The sequence below is a fragment of the Mirounga leonina genome, unplaced genomic scaffold, assembly GCF_011800145.1.
Source record: "Mirounga leonina isolate KUSES-001 unplaced genomic scaffold, KU_Mleo_1.0 Mir_168, whole genome shotgun sequence".
NCBI lineage: Eukaryota > Metazoa > Chordata > Mammalia > Carnivora > Phocidae > Mirounga > Mirounga leonina.
Genome location: NW_023270426.1, coordinates 29,568,432 through 29,592,707, shown reverse-complemented (window position 1 = coordinate 29,592,707; position 24,276 = coordinate 29,568,432). Strand labels below are relative to the sequence as shown.

Here is a 24,276-nt window from a genome sequence, read left to right as displayed (position 1 = left end):
GATTCTTGATTACTTTGTAATGGAACTCTGGGGTATTTGCACTGAGGGGTTCCCTCAGAAAAAAACTGCCTTTAGGCCAAGCCATGGAGAACTTAAAATATAAAAATATGCCGTGGATGGAACTTTTATCTTTAAAAAAATGTTCAGTCTGTGGGCTTTTTGGTTTGTTGTCTTTACAAATGGTTGTGGTTTGCTTTTTCAACACAGAAGATGGGGCTGTTTTCATTTTACTTAGTTCATTACAAATTTTATTTTAAGGCTCACAAGATCACAAAGTACAATTTAACCCAAATATCCAAATACTGTTTTGTGAGACAATAGTTATACAAAGGGAGTACCTTTAAAATTGTCTGTGATGAACTATTTGATTTAAAGACTGTTCATTATATATAGTAAATGTTGGATGTAAGCTTCCAGTGTTTGACATTTTAACTTGTAAACAAATAAAAACAATTGCTTTATTTCAGATAGTTTTGGAGACTTAAAAAGCTGTCTTTGTCTTGAATGCTCCTTTCAAAATCATTATTTGGCACAATGGGGCTTTATGGGGAGGTCAGACCTTAACACTGATATAGGTCTCAGGGTAAACTGAATCAAGTATTTTTAAGGAGCTTGCTGGTAAGCGCCAAGTCAAGATGGACATTTTGAGACACAGTGTAATTACAATGACCTTTTCATTAAGAACCTAATACACAGTCCTGACTTGATCTTTTAAAGAAATCTGCATAGTGAAGTCTGATTTGCACCTTAAATGAACAATCAATCCCAAATACAACAGAAGTAGGAAATTAGAATAGGTATCACCAAACCATTTTTTTTTCACACTCTGCAACTGTGAAAAACAGAAAGTAGTGAGTGGGCAAACAATACTAGGTGGAATTCAGAAAAATATAACATTCTAAAAAGTTCACTTTTGTAGGTTATATTCCTATAATAGTTGTGTTCCTTTTGGCAAACATTGCAGTTTCATTCCTCACGGAACTTAAAAGCCACTCAGTGGAATTATAAAAATGACCTTCGAAAAAAGGGAGAAAAATATCTTGTTAATTTTCAGTTGTAGAGGTTAAGACCTTAGTCAGGTAATTTCAGTTTCCTATACATAATTTCTGTGGCACTTAATATGCTTAAGCTAAGTACTAAGTAACGTGTGAACGAGTCTGTGTATGCATGTGATGTGTGTCTGTGTGCACATGACCTACAAATACAGATCTATTGGTTCTTCCTCATTTTATGTTTTGTTGCAATCACAGCTGGTGTGACACAACAGGGAAAACAAATTATCCAATTTAACGTATTTTCCTTAAGCATTTATGTGGTACTCTGAAATGAGAAATCTATGAAGGAAGGAGACAGAGGAGTCTTTAAACTGGGGAGGTACAGCTAGAAAGAGCAAGTGGGGGTCAAAGGTGGGCGTCATGGTATGATGTGTAGGACCCACTGAAAGGATGCCAAGAAGGCAGCAATCAGCCACATGTAACATAAAAAGACAAAAACAAGAGAACAACAAATCCGCATCTTCTTGCTATGAAGCAATAAGATATTGCTAAGAGACTGAGCACCAAAGTGGTTCTTTACATTCCTTCCCTTTTATACAGCAAATAATTTATTATATTCAAGCCTTTAAAAACTACGTGATACTTAAGATGTAAAGTCAACTTTCTTTGTGCCAAATTACATTTGCTACTGCTTTTAAGAACAGGTTTAAAAGAAGTTTTTTTAAAAAATTCTTTAACAATAATCATATACAATCCACATATATAAAAAGGGTTGGTTTATTGTAGTTCAAATACATAAACTGAACATTCAAACATCTTAAAATTAAACTTTAGAAACAAAAGTTTAACATTCAAACAGGAGTATAGTTTACAGGGAACACCCAAGAAAGGTAATTTGTTGTCTAATCCAGAATATTGATAAAGATCACTTAATGGTAAATAAAATGTGTTTAACCAGCAGTCCTATTCTGGCCAATATGTTAGTTATGACCATGGTTCCATACCTGAGAAGAAATTACTAAATAAATCTTCTCTTAGGCTAAACAACAAGACTTGGCCTCTAATTCTGAGGGGATAATCAAAGCACATAAGTGAACAAACAAAACTAAAGTGTTCTTTAGAGACAAAGGTAAAAGTATGTCCATTATAATCTTAGCCTCTGGAAGATAAGAATTCAATTTTCAGTGTTTTCTCTTTTACCCGCTTTAAAAAACAAAATCAAAACAGAACAACCCCCAACTTAGGTTTTCTTGGAGTATGTGGTATTTGCATCTTATAAGTTCAAACCACAAATGCTCTTACGTCTTGCATGTTTAACACTGCTAGAAAGAACGTCACCAAAAGTCACTGACTTCCACACCTCGTAAAAGGATGATTTTTAGCTTCGAGATTTTAGATTTACTAGAGACAGCCTATATTTGAGTATGTATGTCAGTCATGCCACACAAAGAAAAGCATAAATTATTTCCAAAGTGTTCTCTGTTCAGAAACGGTTCACGAATGCTTCTCCTTCTGTTCGTCAGATGGTTCTGCAATAGTTTGACTAATGCACATACATGTAAAAACCTGAAAATTGGCTCATGCAAGCGTTTCGAATGAAGATCCCCCTGTGGAAGAGTACTGAGAATTATTTTGTTGATCGTCTCGTGGGCTCTGATGCTGTGGGAGGCGGGGGTGGACCCCGGCGGTCCAGGTCGTCCACATATGCCACAATCAGTTTACGCCTCTCCTCGGGCACACAGTCTAGTACTAGATACCGTTTGTCGTTCTGCAAGATTTTTTCTACATCTTTCAGGTGCTGATCAGATTCCTGGATTAGCTTTTTGGATCTGAAATAAGAAAAGAAGTCCAAGAATTACTGACTGCTGTTCCTAGGTCTTTCAGAAATGAGCTGGAAATGTCCATCTAGTTCCTAATCGTGTTTCCATTTTATTTATTTATTTTTTTAAGAAAAATTTCACTGCAGTGGTCACCTTTGTAAGTCGCCTCAGCAAAGACTCCAAGGAGTGAAAGGGCCTCAGAAGCTGAATTACCCTCCCACCCCTACTGGTGGTCCCTCCAGATCAGGGCTGAGGGTGGGTGGGTAAATCTTGCCCGTGCTGTACCTGTTCTGTGGATGAACAGAGGACTTCAGTCTGCGGGGCTGCCAATCCCAGCATCTCTCACAAGCTTTCACTTTCACATCTTTCACTAAATTAACTATAAAAATGTAGAAAGAAGTCTTACTTCACATCTAATTTAAAAGCCCAAGCTGATGCAAAACATTAAGGATCCTGACCAAAAAAATCCAATGACAAAATACCTAAAAACCACACCCTCAGCACTATCTATCCTCCCGTGCACATACCCTTCATTAAGATGTTTCCAATTTTTCTCTTAAAGGAAGAAAAGCTGGAGCATGAAACAAAACTGTTTCCTGTGCACTGACTGCTAAGCAACGTTAACTTGTTTTCCTGATGGTAAACTGTTGGGAATGTGGAACTACTGGGCATGTTACAGAGAAATCTTGTTTCAAAACTCTGACTTTATCATTTAAAATTTTTAAAGTATCCAGCAAACTGCTATCATCTGAAAAAAGAAAATGTTTTTGCTGAGCTTAAATAAGATGATTTCAAGCTTTCAAACTGTTTCACAACACTGAATAGTCTCCACAGGAAGCAAAGATAATGGATAGTGAAGGATTATTTTAAAAGTCTCTTCACGAATACAATTCTTAAATAGTTAGGGGTACTCCTAAAAAAGCAGTGAAGTAAAAACAAAAGTGTGTTTAAAAAACTGGATGGGTGGGTAACACAAAATAAGAATTGACATCTGGGCCCTTTCTTTGAAAAAAAAAAAAAAAAAAAAAAGGTAACGTAGATATGGGCTGTATTTGGCCTTTGATAAAAGTTGGCTTCTTCTTTTCCTAAAAATTAATAATGTCAACATGTGTGTGAATGCAAAGAATGCTTTGGCCATTAGAGTAAGAACTAGTAAAGACAATGACTGCTGATATGAAACATTTCATTGCACACACCTATAGGTTATAAATTTGGTCTCTTTCAAAAGCGTCCTGAAGTCAGCTTTGGCTGTGATGTATTTGTCTCTGATGTATTCCTCAAATTCTCTTTGTTTTTTCTGCAAAAAGACATTAAGATTAGGGAAAAAAAAAAAAAAGTCAAAATTAGAATCAATTATTTATTAAACCAGTTACTTATAATATAAATATAAATTATTTATAAACCATTATAAATAATTCAAAAGAAAAAGGCACTAAGGTGCATTTTTGTTCATGTAACATTTACTAAAATGCAAAATGCGCAATGTACATTTTTAAGGCCAAAAGAAACCACGAACAAGGTCCCATACACTGTATTAGCAGTAGCTAAGACTCAAGGGGCTTGCTCGGTGCGACACTGCTGAGGGTTTGATGAGGCTATCTCCTTTCATGTTCCTAACAACCTCAAGTGGTAGACACTCTTAAAAATAAGAGATTAAGGGGTAAACACGCCTTTCCTACAGACTGTATTTATCTCTTCCAGCACCAAGACAATAATGTGGTATGACTTTTGGAGAACCCCAACTAACAGTCATAACTTTACTAAGTGATACTAAGCATTTAGCTCTTCTAGTAAGGGAACAGGAATGATGGGTATAAACTCTTTGGACAAAAAAGTAAATAAAATTAAATAAAATTTAAAAAGACCTTATTGTCAATTGTAAACGATCAGTGAAGTTAGAAACTGAGACTGGACCTGTCAGCTCTCTTTCCCAGTCTACCACTCTTTCCCAGCCGTATGTACTTTGTGGTCTGCACATCTATAACCCAACTTACTAAAGTAAATCTATGAGGCTGTGCACTCTAGACTCGGAGAAACCAACCAGGCAAAGAGAATGATGGGGACAGGAACAAATGAAAGGCAAAGGGCTAAAATAAGACAGCAGCCAGCTACGTTTCCCTTGGCCTCATTCACTATTTCAGAAGCCAGCTGAATTCGCTTCCCACAGAGGAGGCAGAGTGCACCAGAACGAAGCTCGGCTTCTAAAACTTCACTCGTCTGACGTTTCTCTACTCCAGTTTCTGGAGCATACAGGAACAAGAGGCGGTGTTGCGGCCTTCTGCTAGCATGGTTCAGGGGCTCTGACAGTCTGGTACCAGCATTAATGTTATCTACCTAGTGGGACCTGACTATACAATGAATAAAAACTACGGCTTCATTAAAGCTCTAACATCCCCAAACACAGGCTTGACCCCAAGGATTAAATTTTTAAGTTTCTCCTGTGCTTTCTTGTTTATGTATCGTGCAAAACAGAAAATATGAATTTAAACTTCAGATTTATTTCTCATACACTTAAAAGTTATTCACTTAAAACCATCAATTTCATTTTGGTCAAGATCCTAGACATACTGATTGAACACCCAATTAATATTTATAAACTGACAGTAGTAAATCTCAGACAAAATCCTCTTACCCTGTCACTGGAGGAGAACTTAATGCACCGAGGATCTTCTTTAATGATTTTTTTTACTTCTTTCCATGTGGATGTTAAGGTAATCTTTGAAAGGCAAGTGAATAAAAAACATAAATACAACTCCCTTTTATTGAGAGGGTCAAATGGCAGCACATATGGTATGTGATATCACACACTGACCTGCCATCTCTTGTAATGCCCAAAAGTTAACTGGACAGGGAAGCAGCTTTAATGCAATTTCTTTTTGGCTTGCCACAAGAGTTATTTTCATGGCCACATTTCAATGTGGCCTGAGACTATCACCTGCAAACCCTGTGTCTCCATAGGTAACACCATAACTTCTAAAGAAACCATCACCCAAAAGAGATTACATAATCAGGAGAAAACCTGAACAACAGAGGGTACAAACTGCCAAAGGAGGGAGCCATGGTGCCAAACTGAAAATGGAGCGAAAGATGGAATCTATTAAATATCTCATCAGGAGGGATCGATGATTACACAGCTTGGGACATTACGAACTACCACAGGAGCAGATACGAATGTTGAAACTGCAGAAGGAAGTAATCTCTACATAGTAAGAATGCCACGAACATTTTACTTTAAAAAGGAAAAATAAAATCAAAGAAGAAAGTGTCATAAAACTCATGAATTCTAGTAACGGATCTAAAGACCATGACGCTAATAATCACATCAATGTTTTAACTTTTGGAATTATTCATGAAGGCCCATCTAGATTAAAACAGGGAAAATAAGGGACTTACTGCAGAAGTTTCATCCAGAAGTTGCCTAAAGTGCTCCCTCTTCTTTTTGGTAAGTGCTTCAATGTGTTCATTAAAAAGCTTCTCTTTCTCCTCTCTTTCCAACAAGGATCCAGATTCCCAACGGTGATCTTTCCGCAGAGTCCTCCGAGTATCAGACCATGACACATCTGAAGAACGTACCTAAAAACGTACCAAAAAATTGTATCACCAGAGACTTATCTTCTCATATTTCAACAATAAAAGGCTTATTTACTTAATTTAGGAATCATACATTTAATAATAAAAGCAGCTTCTAGTGATTCCACCTTAAGCAGTCACTGAAAATCTTTTTTAAAGCCAGAAAGCCCACCACTCAGAGCTTCCCTAAGCTATCAAGTATGGATTTAGAGGTGGAGAAGGATGAAGAGAAGAACTTCTATTTAACATCTTACCAACTTTCAGTAGGAGAAATTCCTATTCTATTCCAAATAGAACAGGAAATATCTTACTGTAGTACTAAAGAGGTCACAGGAAAAAAAAAACACTCAACAAATCTTGAGCTCCAATGTGTACTTATCAACTACATATGGGAAGTGGCACTTCCGAGTATAAGCAAGAAATTAACACGGCTAACGAGAGAAGACATGGCGGATCAGGCTGGCTCAACAACCAGCAGAAAGGTACGCTTCATGGCTTCAAATGGCATCACCAGTTATTGCTAGTCACACTGCTGCCAATGCTAAAGAAATATGGAAGGCTGAAAAGACAGGTAAGAAAAAAGAAAAATACGAAAACATTTATTTAACCAACATTTATCAAGCATCGATCAATGTGTCAGCTGAACACGGAGCTTGATACTGGAAAAAATTAAGACACTATCCCTTCCTTCAAAGGACTCACTTTTTTAAGGGGAAAGAGGTGTATAAGCAAGTAATTGCAACTGCATGTAGTAAGGGCTGCAGAGGTGTATGCTGACCACAGGGTGGCCAAGGGGAACAGGAAAAACAAATCCGCCTTAGATGGGTCAAGATCAACCTCACAAAAGAGATCTGAGTGTGATCTTGAACAATGAGTTTCTAACTGCAGCGGGAAGCATCCTAGCTGGAGGGATTGGCCTGAGCAATGACAGGATTCATTAATGTAAGTGTGGTTCATTAGAGGTAAGTTCAGAAAGGCTGGAGCATAGGGGGCAAGAGAGGAACCAAAGAGGGTAACATAATATGAAGGTGGGGGAGTCAAGAAATGAACAGCCTTATATATTATGCTAAGACAGAGTTTTAAACGTAGGCGACCACTAGAAGCACAGAGAACCTTCTCTCTGCAAGCCACAGGGAAAGTGACAAAATCATTTGGTTTTTATGATGACTTCTATGACTGCGATAAAGAGGATGAACTCGGGGGAAGTAAAAGCAAGGAGAACAATCAGGAAACGACTGTAACTGTCCAGAGAACAAAAAGAGGAAAATGAAAACAGATCATCAGAAGAAAGGGAAGAAATCGAAGACGTGACAGTAGTAATGAAAAGGGCCCTTACAAACGAAGAGAAGAGAAACAGCAGGAGAGACGGTGACAGGGAGAAGGGACGAAAAAAGTAGAACAGCAGAGCAGCCTTGGGCACTCACTGTACAGAGAAAACCCTACACACCTCAACAACCCTGGGTGATGCAGAAAGGTTTGTCAAGAAAATTCCAGGGTATCTCCTGAGGTCAGTACACCTCCAGTCCTAGATCTCACACCATCCACATGTACAATAATTCATCATCACAGTGATGACCCGAAATCATTAAGAAAAAGGTTTAATTACGTTCAGCACATTTTGTTTATTACTATGGCATGTCAGTGTGTGATAATTTAAGATGACTTCCATCAAGAATAAATTATCTTTGAGACTAAAAGATTATAAATTTTTATATATACAGAACATCTAACCTCTGAAAATGTTAAATAACTAGGGTTTTCCTATTCTAATGGTGCTAATGCCAAGAACTCCATTTTAAAACACCTTATAAAACAAATTAGCAAATTATATCTCTGAGTCAATTTAAATATGAAAATTTTCACTAACGAGGTAATATAACAGATCTCTCATGTCCAGTACTATAAAGGGGTGAGGGGGAAAGCAAGAGTAATATATACCATGTCAGACAAAAGAGCCTTGAAATTCTGGATAGCTTCTTCTCGTTTGTGTTGCTCTCTCTCTCGATCTATTTCTTTTGTTTGTTCTGAACGAGCCTTCTGTACCTCTCTTTCTCGTTCTCGAAGGCTTGCCTCAATGCGGGCTTGCCTTTCAAGCTCCTTTTCTTTTTCTGAGTCTAAATTCTGTAAAGGTAAAATTACAGGATCAAAACAGGTTTCCACAGAATAACTAGTATGCCAAACAGAAAATTTCAAACCTGGTTTTTACCAAGAAAATTCCTAAACACTATACCTCGTTTCCATACCAACTACTAGAGATCTTATATTAAGAATACCAACAAGAAAAATTCCAAATCCCAAACAGGAGTGAATACCTTTATAATATAGCAATTAAGAATTTTATTATTCCATGCTTTCAGTACAAGTAAACACGATGGTTACCTTGGCTATTTTTTCAATATACTGTTTGAAAAGGTCTTCTCTCATTGATGAACTGTCCACTGCTTTGTAACGTGGATCACTTTCTACTTTGTCTTTCACTTTGCTCCATCGAGACTGACTGTCCAAGTGATGATTTGATAACAATTCAAAGAAATCCGATTTAATCTGTATTTCAAAACATGGAGTGGGATGGGGGGGAAATGTGCCATAAGAAATTCCTCCTATGCAAACGTTTGTAACCAGAAAAAACTATTCACTTACCTTAAGGATGGGAATAGTAATAACTTTTAAATGCATTTATTTAGAGTGGAATAATTTTTAGAATCGCTCTTTTAGGAAAAATGTAAAGGACAACACACATATAAGCTCTCATTTAAAATCTACCAAGTTCAAGATAAATCATTTTCTCCAGTGAAATTATTCAAATGCAGAAAAAAATCTTAGGTTGTTTTTAACTTTTGCATTTCAGAACTGCCATTTTTTAATAAGAAATAAGAACTCACATTTATTTTTAGGTAAGATTCAGGCTTATGAACTGACAGTAAACTATACTTTAACATCAAGACACTAAGAATGACTTATTTTAAAAAGTACATGAGTAATATTTTTTGTTTGTTACAAAAAGGGGAATTTAGAGCTGAGCACAAATAAGTCTCATTCATTCGAAACTTGAAACCATACTGTCAAATGTCTAAAAACAGGTAAAAAACGGTAAATTTTTGTATTTTAGTTTAAAAAAAGCAATGTTGGGGCGCCTGGGTGGCTCAGTTGGTTAAGCGACTGCCTTCGGCTCAGGTCATGATCCTGGAGTCCTGGGATCGAGTCCCGCATCAGGCTCCCTGCTCGGCAGGGAGTCTGCTTCTCCCTCTGACCCTCCTCCCTCTCATGCTCTCTGTCTCTCATTGTCTCTCTCGCAAATAAAGTCTTAAAAAATAATAATAATAAATAAATAAATAAATAAATAAAAAAATAATAAAAAAAGCAATGTTTGCACCCTTACATATAAATTACAGAATTTCTATGGTCATAATCAAGCATTACATAAACTATATTTAGATTTTTTGTATTTAGCCATTAAATATGTATGCCTTTACCATTATACAACTCAAAATAAAAGTGTTAATGAATTTAACATTCTTAACCAATCAAGTACCAAGTTAGTAACATTATACCAAGGGTATGAAATGGTATTAATCCTTTAGTGCCAACATATACAATACTTAGAATCCCTCTCCCAAACTGTAATTCTCATTTTTTAAATAGGGAAGAAAGGGATAAAGAAGGCATTTATTTTTATGCACCTTTGAGGACCTGTTTTAAAATTCAGTCTCATTTAAATTATCTTGTACTCCTACCAGGGGAGATACCTGAGGTAGCAGTCAATTCAAGAGGATTCTGGCCATGTCAAGAACCTCTCCTCCCCATAGGGGTTAAACATGCTGGCTTCCCACCTGACCAAGGGAAGGAGAAATTAGGAATGGAATCATTCCTTTGCCTATTCCAACCCTCATTTCCCCTATGAGAGGATTAAAAGGGAGGATGATGCCCTTTCTGGAAAACATGGTAAGGTTGTAAAAAAGAGTTACCCTATTAGAGATTTTTTTTTAAAAAAGACAAGAGCTAACCAACTGTGGATTTCTTTACTACTGAACTTAGCTCTTGCCTTTGTTTGGAATAGTAAGAAATACTCATAAACCCAGTATTTCTAGACAGTGAAAAAGAAACTACTTGATATAGTGATTTAACAATTTTTCTGTTCATCTTGTCTACTTTGTATCTGACATGATGAACACCCAATTCCTAGATGCATATAACTACAAAGCAAAATTGACAAAATTTGTATTAAATAAAGCATGCAAGCTGTATCAAATAGGAATCTTTCCAAGCCACAGGAATTTATATTGATTGAAGACAATTTTCACATATTAGACACGAAACCTAGAAAGGATTATCATACAGGTTTTAAAAAATGTGTGATGTATAAACAAAGTGAACTTTAAATGAAGTTAAACTTCCTTTCACTATGGATACTACCATGGCTAATACATGGCTTACCAAAGCTGCTATTTGTATGGGAATTATTTAACAACTGAGTAAATGTCAAAAAAAAAAAAAAAAATGTAAGTTACCACTAGCAGCAATTCAAGGCCCTGTATCCCCTATTTTCTTCTGTCTCCAAATGGAAGTACCTTACCATCTAGGCTGTTCAGTTTAATAGGGAAAAATAGTCTCCCTAGACTAATAATGTACTGTAACAAAAATATTTAATTTGTTCAAAATGAAATTTAAGGGAGGGTAGAGAGAAAAATGCCAACTTTATGAGAGGATTAACTCTATTATATGCAACTTCAAATGTGTTGTTCCAAAAGGTATGTTACTTGAACCAGAATTTTATAAAAACTGGTTATAATAAAAAATTGTAATTAAATAAACAAAAATTTGAGGGTAGCTATTTTGGCAAGCAAAACAGCCCAGTAAAGTAAGCAGAGTTTTAGGGACATTTTTTTATAAAACTGAAAATAACCAGTAAAACCTCCATGAAAATGATTTTACCCTTTAGCTTAAAAATGTCTACTGAAGGAAAAAAGCAACTTTACCAAAAATCAGTGTCCTTCATAGGTTTCTGACTCAGTAAGTAATTACCTTTAAACCTTTACTATTCAGCTATTAATTGCATTACCTCAATGCTACAAACAGCAGCTAGAGAATCACAAGAACAAAGAAAGAAACTCCAATATACCAGCACCATGCTACTAATACTAATCCTACCATTCAATTAGTTAAAATGTGATTTTTAAAAAACGGTATAGACAATATACTTCATAAAAATAAATATTTACTGTACAGTAAAAGTCATGAAGAAAGTGGTAAAACTTCATTAACCAGCTACTTCTCTGAATGTGAATATAAAATATACTATATTTAAACCCTTACTTTAAAGATTTTTGTTTCCATGGCCTACCTAGTAATTTTGCATTCTTTAAACTGGCTGAGAAAGTTTCACTTTAGTAATTTCCGGCCTCTTTTTAAAAAATTAAGTAATGATACAAAACCAAACCTGTAATTTAGAGATTTTTATAATCAAAAGAAAATAAAGCTGAATATATTAGGTTTATTTAGATGTAATGTCTATTTAATTTATTTCAATTAACACATTGTGGGCACAACTCTCATCACTTCATAAGGAAAAAGACTAAAAAAATGTAAAGTACCGGAACTGTGGGAGGCTAAAGTCACCACAGAGAGATACCAATTCTTTCCTCACTAGGGAATCCCATAATACTTTGCGTATCAGTGATTGACAGCTGTCAGACTGAACTGATTGAAAGGCAGCACAGCACAAAACTGTAAAGTCTATCCACTTGTTATAAAACAGAATACACAAAAATAGTGACAAAAAAGTGTTTAGAAAAAGAACATTAGTTACAAATGCAAAGACAAAAACATCCAATTTGTATAAAAGCAATCACACAGTAGCATTCATTTATTTACTTGGTTTTCTTTAATCAAATAGGTTATTACTAAAAGTCAAAAGGAGCAAACAATTCACTAACATGACTCTAATTGAACACTCAATTTTGCACATTTCCTGAGAAGCATAATCATTTGAAAAAGAAAAAAGTTGAGAAAAATTCTGGAAGGATCTACACAGAAGCCCAATGTAGCATATAATCAGGAAGTTTCAGGTATTTTTGACAAAAGTCATTTCACCCAATACTATTACTATTTACAGTGAAAAAGGCTTCTCGGTAAGAGCGGTATTATTTCCCTAATAACATTTCTTAAAAGAAGTTGTGATGTTTTAACTTTCTGGAATAATGGGCCATTTTAAATGTCAAAAATGATTAGGCTTCAGAGGTTCTTTTTCTCCATTCACAAAGCACACAGGGACACTAAGAGTGGCTGCATGTTCTGATGGTTCACGCACCACCGGTGCCAACTCCACCAGTCTGCTTCTCCAGTGGGGGGCTCCCCTCCATTCCTGACAGTGCTATCAAATGACCTTTGGAATTCATTAATCTTTAATAGCCGACCTTTATTTCTGATAAGCAATAATTTATATGTAAGATATGTTTACTAAAAGATTAGAAAGTCACTAAAATGCTATCTTTTAGAAGGCAAAAAAGATAAAAAACCTTTTTGAAATTTAAAGGTTACTGCTTATTAAGAATCTTGAAATCTTAGCAGGCACCAGTGAATAAACAGACCTAGTAAGTCAGTTCTGGGTTTACTGGGCATCTCAGTATTAATAAATTGTAAATGTAAAATAAAATATAAAGCAAATCTAGGTAGTTTAGTGAAGTTATTAAAATAAACATCATGGGGCACCTGGGTGGCTCAGTTGGTTAAGTGTCTGCCTTCAGCTCAGGTCATGACTTCTCCCTCTCCCTCTTCCCCTCCCCTTACTTGTGCACGCTCTCCTCTCTCAAATAAATAAATAAATTCTTTAAAAATGAAAAATAAACATCATGGAAATAAAGGGACAATTCACACGTATAAACGAATATAAAAGTTAACTTATAAAGCTAAACAGTAAATGTGAGTCCTGTAATTTATGCCCATGAACAAGATCAGCAACACAGCCCCACATTAGTCCCCTCCTATTCACACTCCCATCAATCACACCACCGGAACTAAAACCATCTTACCTTCTCACCTCTGGTCTTCGAATCTTCTTTCTCTTTCTTCCTTGCAGCTGCCACAAATTCATTAAACAAGGCTTCTCGATCTTTCATCTTTTCAATTGCTTTGAATCTTGAATCTTTAGCATGCTTGGCTGCAAATTCACTAAAAGTAGCTCTGTAACAAAATGGCAAGTGTGCTAACTTTGGTAGAGCTATTTCTGCTTGTAGAAAGGTATAGCAGAAGATACCGTTTTTCCAGCAAGAGTATGTGCCAAAGAGCCACTGAGCCCCAACATCTGCCCAAACAGTAAACAATGAGCTACAGAAAAGAGTAAAAAAGGGCTAGAGGGTGAAAATGTGGTTAGCGATTTGTATACTATCAGCATACTGTGCGATAACACATCAGAGAGCAAAAAATGTATGTGTTCCAAGAGACTTGAGAGCTCATCTATTTTCACACTAAGAAAAGGCTCAGTCTTGCTTCCAGCCGTGGAGGAGTAACTTTACTGAATTAGCTCTCCTTCCAGGAGCAACTATGAAACAGGACAAAATACATGAAGCAACTGATTTCAAAACAGGAGACAACAGGGAGAGTACTAAGACCGAGGAAAGCCCCACTGCCCTCTGCGTCAGGACAATTTCCGAAGAAACTGTACTCCAAGCAGAGTACAGTGGCCTCAAAAGTCAGAAGCAGTGAAGATCAGAGCTTGGGTGCTAAAATGGCAGAGGAAAAAGCTATAGGAAGAAAGTACCCCGTAAGTACACCAAAAAGCAATTCCCCGTGAGTGTATGGCCAAGGCTGGACTGCAACAGCGCGCCCCCACCAAAGTGCTACATGGTTAAGAGCAAAACACAGATCTTAGAAGTTGATAGTACAGAAAAAGAACAGCATGAGGACAATAAAGTCCACAAAAGATGAACAAGGGAGACAAAGCTGGACCGCTGAAAAGCACCTTCCACCTTCTGAGATCCACACTAACAAAGCCTTAAATCAAAACTAAATTAACATAATCAGCCTGTAATAAAGTGAACTGCCTGTGAAAACAAAAATCCAGAATTTCCAATATTCAATCAGAAAACACTAAACACACCAAGAATGCATAATCCATACCAAAAAAATTTTAAATCAACAGAAACTAAACCCAAAATGTCCAGATGTTGCTCTAGGCAGAGACAAATCCTTTAAAATTATTATAATTATACCGAAAGGATTAAAGAAAAATAGGTTCAAAGAACTAAAAACAAGGTCTTAATGAATGAACAAAAAAAGGGAGTTTCAGCAGAGATACAGAAAATAGAAAAAAAGAACCTAAAGCTAACTGAAAGGAAAAATTCACTGCATGGGCTTAAAAAAGGAAGAGACATAGAATAAAGAGCCAGTGACTCCAAGTTAGATCCGTAACAGTTATCTAATCAAAAGAGTGCACAGAAAAAAAATAGGGGGAGGAGGAGAATAGTCTCAGAGACATGTGAGATAATACCAAACACTTTAAAATAGGTGTAATTAGAATTCTAAAAGAGAAAAGAATGAATCAGAGAGGAAAAAATGCTGATCAAAAATTTTCCAGATTCGATGAAAACATCAATGTACAGATATGCAAAAAGCACAGCAAACTGCCAAGCAGGCTATATAAAAAGATGAGGCCTATGAGGGCTAATGAGGCTCAGCATAAAAAAAATGTTTCTTCACAAATAAAAGGCATTTATATAGCCTTCATACGTTTGAATATACCTCAATATTTGAAGCTTTCCCCTTACATAATGATAATTTGCTCTTATAATAAATACTCCCACATTTAGCATGTTTTTAGAGGGGAAAAATAAATCTTACTTTCTCCTTTTAAGAACTATTTAACTATTTCAACGCACACATAAAACACATCTTCTCAGGTGTTAAAGGTTCTACTACAACTTTCATTAATAAAGAAAAAATTGGTTAACTTCGGAATTTAGAATTTAAAACATCAACTGAAAACTAGGAGTACCACTCATAGCTAACATTTGCTATTTTTATGCTCCGGCAACCAAACCCAGATTATAAAAATCTTTTACATGCAACTGTTATTACTTAGAATACCTAATTTCATTCATTCAACATTTTTAACAACAGGATATATTGTAAATCTGGTCTGAATAATGGAAATGTAACTTTAATAAAATTTTGAAGTAAAAATTGCATGTCCCAGAAAAGGGATCACATGTAGCCCATCAAATGTTTCTTTTCATGATAAATTAAGCACCTTGCATTATAGTTTTAAGAAAGAAGAGCAATTACTACTATGATAAAAGAATAAACCTTTTTTTAAAATGTAAAATCAACTTATAAAAGTGAGAATTAAATAATTATTATTTTTCACCAGAAAAGACCAAGATGAAGTTTTAGCATTAGATTCAGATAGATTTTTTATATGACTCCAAAAAGCACTGCTTGGTAACAGACATGTTACCCTTTTTTCTCAGGGAGAGCTGAGGGTGGACATTAGCAGTAGGAGACCAGTAAGAGTAGAGTGACCAGGAGTTGACCCTAGGAGGAATTGCCTTAAGATTTCCATCAAAATAGAAAAGAGACAGAGAATGGGTACTAAGGTAATTCTCCCCAGTCATTCTTTCCCTTAGAATAAACTCCAGGGCTTTTTATCTATAAATTCTATTAAAAAGCTTTGTTGATAGTAGTCTTTTTCCATTACAAAGTGGACTTAAGTTAATGGGCACTATTTTCTCCATTTTAAGTTTTTCCTCATTTTCTGCCACTCACTAAAATTGGTCCTAATCTCTATGCTAGTGTTGAATGTATTAATATAACAATACAGCACAATGTCCCCAGTGCCAAGACTTCTAGTTATGTACCTCATGGCTTTATTTTCTGACGTAACCTGCAAAGTACAGATCTCTCCAACAATTCTATGAGCCCCAAAAGAACACCAACAGGATACTGTGACACAGCAAGACTTTGTCAAATCCACAAAATGGAAATCTCTTCAGAGTCTCAGTTACTGCCAGGTTCATACTGGTTTTAATAAATAGATGTATTTTGCCGAATCACTTCAAAACAAGCTGCAGACATGCAGACATCATGAGACTTCATCTATAAATATTTCGGCATGTATCTCCCTCGGAGTAAACCTTTTCCCCTCCACAACCACAATACCCCAAAAGACTATGAATTCTCTAATATGTGGTAACAAACCATGTTCAAATTTACTCAACTGCATCCCAGTTGCAAGTATCTGACCCAAGAACTCACCCTTCTGATTAACCAACAGAAAGGCCCAAGACCCCTCAGAGTCTGAAACTCAATTACCCCCTGACAAATATTACATTCTTCAGAGCCACAAATACTGTTAGCTTTACTGTCTGATATGTGTATTAATGCCATAGGTTTCTCTTCATGTTTCAAACATAAAATCGTAATACCAGATACACTTTCTCAAACAACATCACTCTTACCTCCAATGACAAAAGTAACTGCTTAAACAAGATGGATTTTTATAAAAACTACCATTTAACCCAGATGCTCCGCGATTCTACCCTATAGTTTTGGAAATTCTCCATATTATGAGGTGTTCACAGCAGCCTAAAAACACAACTGTTAAAACTAAGCCACAAATAAGAAAGTAATTCTCCCTTGCCTAATCTGTGCTTAGCACCGAAATCTAATTGAAATCCCACATGCACTTGCACAAGTTACCCAATTTACTCTTACTTTCCTTATCTAGAAAACAGGTATGAGAGGAGTCCATTAATCATGCGTGTAAGTTTGTACATATATCTTTAAGTGCACATAAAATATCCACGAAATGATGCCATTATTGTTATGATGCTAGTCACGTAAGTTTAAAGTCTCATCTTCTTCAGCCCATTACACGTACTCACTACCCATTAACAATCAATTGAAAATGTCAGACAAAAACATAATCTAGACAGAGAGGTCCTTCATCACTCCAATTCCATCAAAATAATGTCCCTGTGCTGCAAGTTATTAGGTGTAAAACTTTAAAATGGAGACAGATTTTTTTTTTTTTTAATCATTTACCAGTTTCTAGAGAAGGAAATTTATTCCCACAGGGAAGCTCTTAAAACAAAGGTACCCTTCTTGAAAACCAATGCCTCTCACAGGGCACAAGAGATTCCTCTAAAGGAAATATATTAAGAATGAAGATCAGAAATGCAGCCACCAATAATCAAATAATCCAATTATCCAAAAGATACGTATTCTCTTAGCTGATCTTAGGAGAAAGCACATAAATATTTTGAAATGTTACAATAATGAACCATATACCTTGGATTAAATTTTGCTTCTTCCATCATTTTCTTGAAATCTTCCTTGGCTTGCATTATTTTGTTTTTCTTTTCCCTGCGTTCTTCCTCAGCCCTCGTCTTTACATACTGATCAAATACCTATCACAAAAATAAACCAATTTGACAAGTTAGTCTTTCATATAAATAATTTAATTACCAAACTACGGAATCTGTAAGAAAATACTAAGTCAATATCTTTGTCCAGAATGTAATAGAAAAATACACTAACTATAGATATCTCAATTATATGCAGACTATCTATAGCAAGTCTCAGAAGCCCTCTGTTTAGATTTCCAGAACAGAGTTAAAAGCCCCTGTAATTTTCATTTTCCCTGATTACAAATTGAATACATGTTTACTAAAAAAATTTCAGGCAATATAAAATGTATAAAAAATTACAGTCCTTCCAAATCTTTCTAGAAAAAAACATCAGCAGTATGGGTTTAAATTTATTTCTGTGGTTCTCTTTAAGGCATAACTATTTTCACCAAAATGTAATGCTTTACAGTTTAAATTTATTTCTGTGGTTCTCTTTAAGGCATAACTATTTTCACCAAAACGTGATGCTTTACATCTATCCTATAGTATTTTCCCACTTAATAACATATAGACAAGATAATAAACTGAACACGCACACCTATTTCCTGTTTTCTTCAAATGCCAAAAATGCCAACAGAGGATTTTTTTTTTTTTTTTTTTTTAAATCACAAACCAACAAGAACAGGCCAATGGGAAAAAGAGAGCAACTCTCGATGGTGAAAAGCACATGGATAAGTAGTAAAGGACTTGGAGGACATGAGAAAGCAGACCCTAATTTAGCAGTCAAGAAAACAAAGAAACCAATTCTTTTTTTTAATTAGAGAATCCTCAAACAGCTCCACAGGCGACAGCACCAGATATCCACAGAAGTGAGGGTAGAGTATAGCTATAATAAGGTTCTTTAAGAATGAGTCAATCAGTAGATCCCCCTTGCCAACTTCATGTACCGGAGGGCACTGTCACTCCTGAACCTAAGTAAAAGGCAGGTGATTAGTCTCTAGAACAAGGGATGGCAACTCACAATCTGCCGGCCAAATCTGGCCTGCTGCCTATTTTTGCACAGCCCAAAAAAGTTTTAACATTTTTAAACGGTTAGGAAAAAACAGACTAGAACATTTCATGACATTTCATGACACATGACAATTAAATGAAATCCAAATTTTAGGGTCCTTAACTAAAGCTTTATTTGAACAGTCATATTCACTCCTTTACATCTATCTATGGGTCCTCCTACACTAGAGCTGCAGAATTATACTATAGTGACAGGGACCAGATGGCCCCTCAAGTTACAATATTTATTATCTGACACTTTATGTTAAAATTTTGCTGATTCTTGCTCTAAAAGGTAACGCGGTATCTCTGGCCTGAGTTGGGGGGGGGGGGCGGGGGAGGGACAACATGAATTAGAAATGGGGCATACCAGAGAAAACAGTGAATTAACCAGTTACATACCAAACGTAAGACACAGTTCTCCCAGAACAAAAGCAGTAAGGACTGTGTCCTCTCATCAGGACACGAAAGGTTCTTATCAAGAATGTGACCAGCCTAAAAATTACCTGCACCAGGAGATCCTCAACAAACTGGCTTAAATCACCCTACAGCAGGGTTTTTCAACCTCAGCACTTATGGCACTTGGGCCAGATAATGTTTAGCAGCATCCGTGGACACCGGATGCCAACAGCACCCCCTCAGTTGTGACAACCAAAAATGTCTCCTGGGGCAAAACTGTCCCTGACTGAGAAGCAAGGCTTTACAGTAAAGCCAAGTCATGGGAGCCCAATTAGATGCTCAAAGTGCCCAAAGAGCATTTCAGTGCTTCATTCCTAATCATGAGAAGTCCAGGTCTCTTTAAAGACATCTAAGGAAACTCTCCAGCATGAAAAATAGAAACCAAAATAGAAAACAGAAACTGTGCATGAAAATGAAAATTTAAAAGAAAAAAATCCTCAACAATCTCATAAAACTAAGATACTATAACCATAAAACAAGAAAAAGAAAAAAGAAATCCTAGAAATTATGACAGAAGAAATGGAAAATTAAAGGATCAGACTATAAAAATGAGAAAGTCACCCAAAATGTTTTTTTAAAAAAGGGCAGAGGTAGAAAACAAGAGAAAAAAAACTTTAAGGACAAGCCCACAAGGGCAAATTTAAACAGGTGGAAACAAATCAAAAAAGCAATACAAGAAAATCTCCCAGAACTGAAAGATACAAATTCACATACTTAGAAGGGCCACCAAGGGCCCAGCACATGGTTAATCACCATGAGATTTCAGAACTCCATACACTAAAAGAAAGATCCTACATGCCTATGAAGGAAAACTAAACACGTCCATAAAGAAAGGAACAAGTAAAGATGGATTCAAAAACAATGAAAACTAGAAAAAGCAACATCTTCAAAATCCTGAAAAAGATTTCCAATTTCAAATATCTTAAACCAAACAATTCCAAATTAAGGATATACAATAAAGGTGTTTTCAAATATGCCAGGCTTCAGAAATTTATTTCCCATGCATGTTCTCCCAAGAAGCTATTACAGGGATGAAATGCATCAAAACGGAGTAAACCAAGAAAGAAAAGACTTATGATGGAGGAAACAGGTGAACCCTCCCCCCCTCACACCCCCGGCCCACCAAAAAGAGAAATGAGGGAAATCCCAGGATGATAGTAAAGACTGGTCATCCTCAAAAATGACAGCAATACATCAGGTGTAGAGGGCAACCAGTCCAGAATGAAGCAAATCAGAAGGCTCTGGAAGAAATGTCTTCAGAAAGATAAAACTGGGGCAGCACTCTAATATTTTTCCTAGCATATCTTATAGAACTATTTGACTCTTTAAATGTGTGCATGCACATCTTCAGAAAAAGTCAAGCAAAAAATGTTTTCTTTAAAAAACTTCAAACTTCTTTCCAGGTCAGGCCATATATATCTACTAACCTTTAATAGCTAAAGAGAATTATCTACAGTTATCTCACCAGTCTCCTGCTAGGCATGTAGGTCATTTTCAGTACCCTCTAAATATAGCACTGCAATAAATCCTGAAAGCATTTGCATGCTGATGGAAATGGGAAAGAGGGCTCTTTTCAACCCCTCTCTCCTTTCTTGGTACATACTTTCTTTTTCTTTTTTTCTTTTAAAAGATTTATCCATTTCAGAGAGAGTACACGGGAGAGGGGTAGAGGGGGAGGGGAAGCCGACTCCCCACTGAGCAGGGAGACAAGGAGGGTCGAGGGCCCCAGCCAAATGAGCCACCCAGGCACCCCCTTGGTATATACTTTCTTATTTGTAAAAGTAATAAATTAGAAATAAAACCCAAGTGAATTTATGTTAACTTTCTTTTCAGAAGCTCGAGAAAACTTCACATCCCCTCCTCTGGGATATCTCACACCAAGGTTAGGATTTAGGAGTTCTGTTATGCTTCCAAGTTTCTCCTAATTATTTGTGTCGTGCCTCCCAATACACTTGGGCTTTATGTTCCTACTTTAAGCAGTTATTTTCTTACAACATCAACTTGTGAACAAAATGTTGTAATTAACACCATGAAAGTTAGTAAGTTTTTAAAAACTTCCTAGTTGACTTTTATAGGTATAATCAAAACCATCCAAAATAAAGGGCTATACTGTCTAAGCCAAAGCAGCTTCTAGGGTGCTGGTAATATTCCATTTTTTTGTTTTTACATCACTTTATTGATGTATGATTGACATACAAAAAGCTATACACATTTAATGTATACAATTTGATAAGTTTGGAGATAAATAGACATCTGGGAAACCACCACAGTCTATGCCAAAAACATATCCATCATCTCCAAAACGTTCCTCCAGCCCTTTTATTCTTATTTTATATGTGGTATTAAGAATACTTAAGATTTATCTTCTTAGCAAAACGTTGAGCATCCAATACAGTACCACTAGCTATAGGCACTATGCAATACAAACCTCTAGGACTTAGCTGTCTTGCATAACTATTTATGCGCACTTTGTGAAACTTGGGATTTTTAGACTCTATGTATATTCTTCTTCAAAATATAAATTTGTGAAAAGTATGGGTGTGATATTGTGTTGTAAGAAAACATAATAAAAGTAAAAAAAAGAACAGAGAAGCAAAAAAAAGAAAAAAAATATATATATATTTGATAAAGAATGAAATATTGCCATTTGTAACAACACAGATGGAGCTAGAGAGTATTATGCTAAGCAAAATAAGTCAAGAGAAAGACAAATATCATATGATTTCACTCATACGTGGAATTTAAGAAACAAAACAAATGAGCAAAGGGAAGAAAGAGTGAGAGACAAACCAAGAAATAGACTCTTAACTATAGAGAACATGCTGATGGTTACCAGAGGTGGGGGAGGGGGAATGGGTAAAATGGGTGATGGTGATTAAGGAGGGCACTTGGGATGAGCACCAGGTGTTGTATGGAAGTATATATTGTGTACCAGGGACTAGTATTATACTATACGCAACCTAATTGGAATTTAAATAAAAAAGAAAATATATGTATTTGGTCTTCATCCTGGCTCATGGCCAGAGTTCCTAAAACCCTTATAATTTCCTAAGTGTTAAGAACAATTTGATGTTATTCATAACGAGGCCCTTTCACCTATACCTAAGATAGTGTCAGTGAAATGATTCTGGAAAGCTTCTAGATAATCACAGGATGGCAGACAGTCGCCAGTGGAACCAACCGTGTCATTTGAGCATTGGAACTTCCAAGGGCTGTGACTGAGTCCAATCACCAATGGTCAATGACTTAATTGATCACTCCTATGTCATGCTGCCTCCATAAAAATCGTAACCAAAGGGGTTCAGAGAGCTCCTGGCTTGGTAAACATTTCCATGTGCCAGGAGAATGGCACACTCCCAACTCCACAGGGACAGAAGCTCCAGCATCCAGGACCCTTCCAGATCTCACCCTATGTACGTCATCTGCTGTTCAATTGTATCCTTTACCACATCCTTTCTTATATTATAAACCAGTAAACATTAGTGTTTTCCAAAGTTCTGTGAGCCATTATAGCAAATTATTAAACCTGAGGAGGGTACTATGGGAAACCCTGATTAGTAGCCAAACTCAACAAAAGGGTGCAGAACCTGGGAACCTACTACTTGTGATTGGCATTCAAAGAGAGGGCAGATCTTGTGAGACTAAGCCCTTAATCTGTGGGATCTGACCCTAATTCCATGCAGACAGTGTCAGAATTCAACTTAATGGTGGGTCAGCCAGCTACTGTCAGAGAACTGATTGATGTGGAAAAACACCTACACATTTGATGTCCAAGTATTCAATGTGTAGAGGAAGTTTTTCCTTTTCAACAGGTCTCTATTATTTGATTCTCACTTCAATTTAATTCAATTTATAATTTGATACTGACTCAGTAAACAGTGGCCAAGACGGCCAGTTGACAGTCACTAACTATCCTGGTAATGTATTACCATATTCTCACACTATCAATCTTAAAAAGCTCTCAATAACACATAACTATATTAAAATGTTTATTTTTGAAATAAGGTAACAGACAATTTATTTTAAAGTGTTAGCCTAACTGGTCTCTACATCAGAGCCTAAAATCCTGCATGGAAAAGCTATGATGCTGTTGAAAAATGTTATTCACTTTTAAACTTGTCAAAACAGGGGTGCCTGGGTGGCTCAGTCATTAAGCATCTGCCTTCGGCTCAGGTCATGATCCCAGGGTCCTGGGATGGAGCCCCGCATCAGGCTCCCTGCTCTGCAGGAAGCTTGCTTCTCCCTCTCCCACTCCCCCTGCTTATGTACCCTCTCTCACTGTGTCTCTCTGTCAAATAAATAAATAAAATCTTTTAAAAAAATAAATAAAATAAACTTGTCAAAACAAATACAACAAAAATATTTGACTCCTTAAGTGATCTTTTATCAAAAACAAGATTAAAGAAAATCTTAAGTTAAAATTTACGGTTACAATTATATAAAATACTGCTTTTATAATGATGTAAGATAGACATAAATCCAAACAAAACTAGAAAAGGACAGAAGTGAAAGATGTACTTTTAGGTTATGAGACATTTTCAATGAAATCGCTAGTTTTTTTTTTTAAATCAAAACACGTATTTCAGAAATGAAGTTACAAAGTGCAAATATGTAACCTAGCACTTAACTGGTTTCTCCCTGATTTTATACTCTTATGCAAATAATAAAACTAAGTACTGAAAAAGTACATGGATTAATGCCAAATGTTAGCTTTCCCTTTCATTTTTTACACTGCAGTTGGAAGAATTCCACTCAAACAGCATGAGAACCTTTAAGTAAAATTTTTATTTAAATAAAATAATGCTTGGTATTTTTCCTCTTTTTAACTATTACTCCTATAGGAGTAATAGGAGTGTAACACCATCAGCTTACAAAATGCCTCCTAAATTGGGAAAGAATTTTAGTTCTCAATACAAGCTTGTAATTTAACTCAGTAAGAAACTATAAATAACACTCAGTAGCATAACGAGAAAGTCTCAAAAATTTTAAAGTACACCTCCAGAGATATTTAGGTTAAGCATTGTTCCAGGCATTACACAT

The 24,276-nt window shown here is 36.0% G+C and overlaps 1 protein-coding gene across 6 annotated transcripts in view; it reads right to left on the bottom strand.

Moving 5' to 3' along the window:
• Positions 1–235: 235 nt before the first annotated feature.
• The window catches only part of TCERG1 (transcription elongation regulator 1), a 62,312-nt gene continuing 38,271 nt past the window's right edge, over positions 236–24,276 (bottom strand). For 5 of the 6 annotated variants that reach the window (XM_035014400.1, XM_035014401.1, XM_035014402.1 and 2 more), the window contains 8 exons: positions 17,669–17,787; positions 13,414–13,564; positions 8,765–8,929; positions 8,324–8,506; positions 6,209–6,388; positions 5,448–5,531; positions 4,012–4,112; positions 236–2,824 (listed from right to left, as the gene is read on the bottom strand). In XM_035014400.1, the coding sequence (XP_034870291.1) occupies positions 2,623–2,824; positions 4,012–4,112; positions 5,448–5,531; positions 6,209–6,388; positions 8,324–8,506; positions 8,765–8,929; positions 13,414–13,564; positions 17,669–17,787 (1,185 nt within the window). In that variant the 3' untranslated portion in view covers positions 236–2,622. Of the gene's footprint in view, positions 2,825–3,100; positions 3,195–4,011; positions 4,113–5,447; positions 5,532–6,208; positions 6,389–8,323; positions 8,507–8,764; positions 8,930–13,413; positions 13,565–17,668; positions 17,788–24,276 lie in introns of all 6 variants that reach the window. The other variant, XR_004680906.1, reaches the window with a different exon arrangement.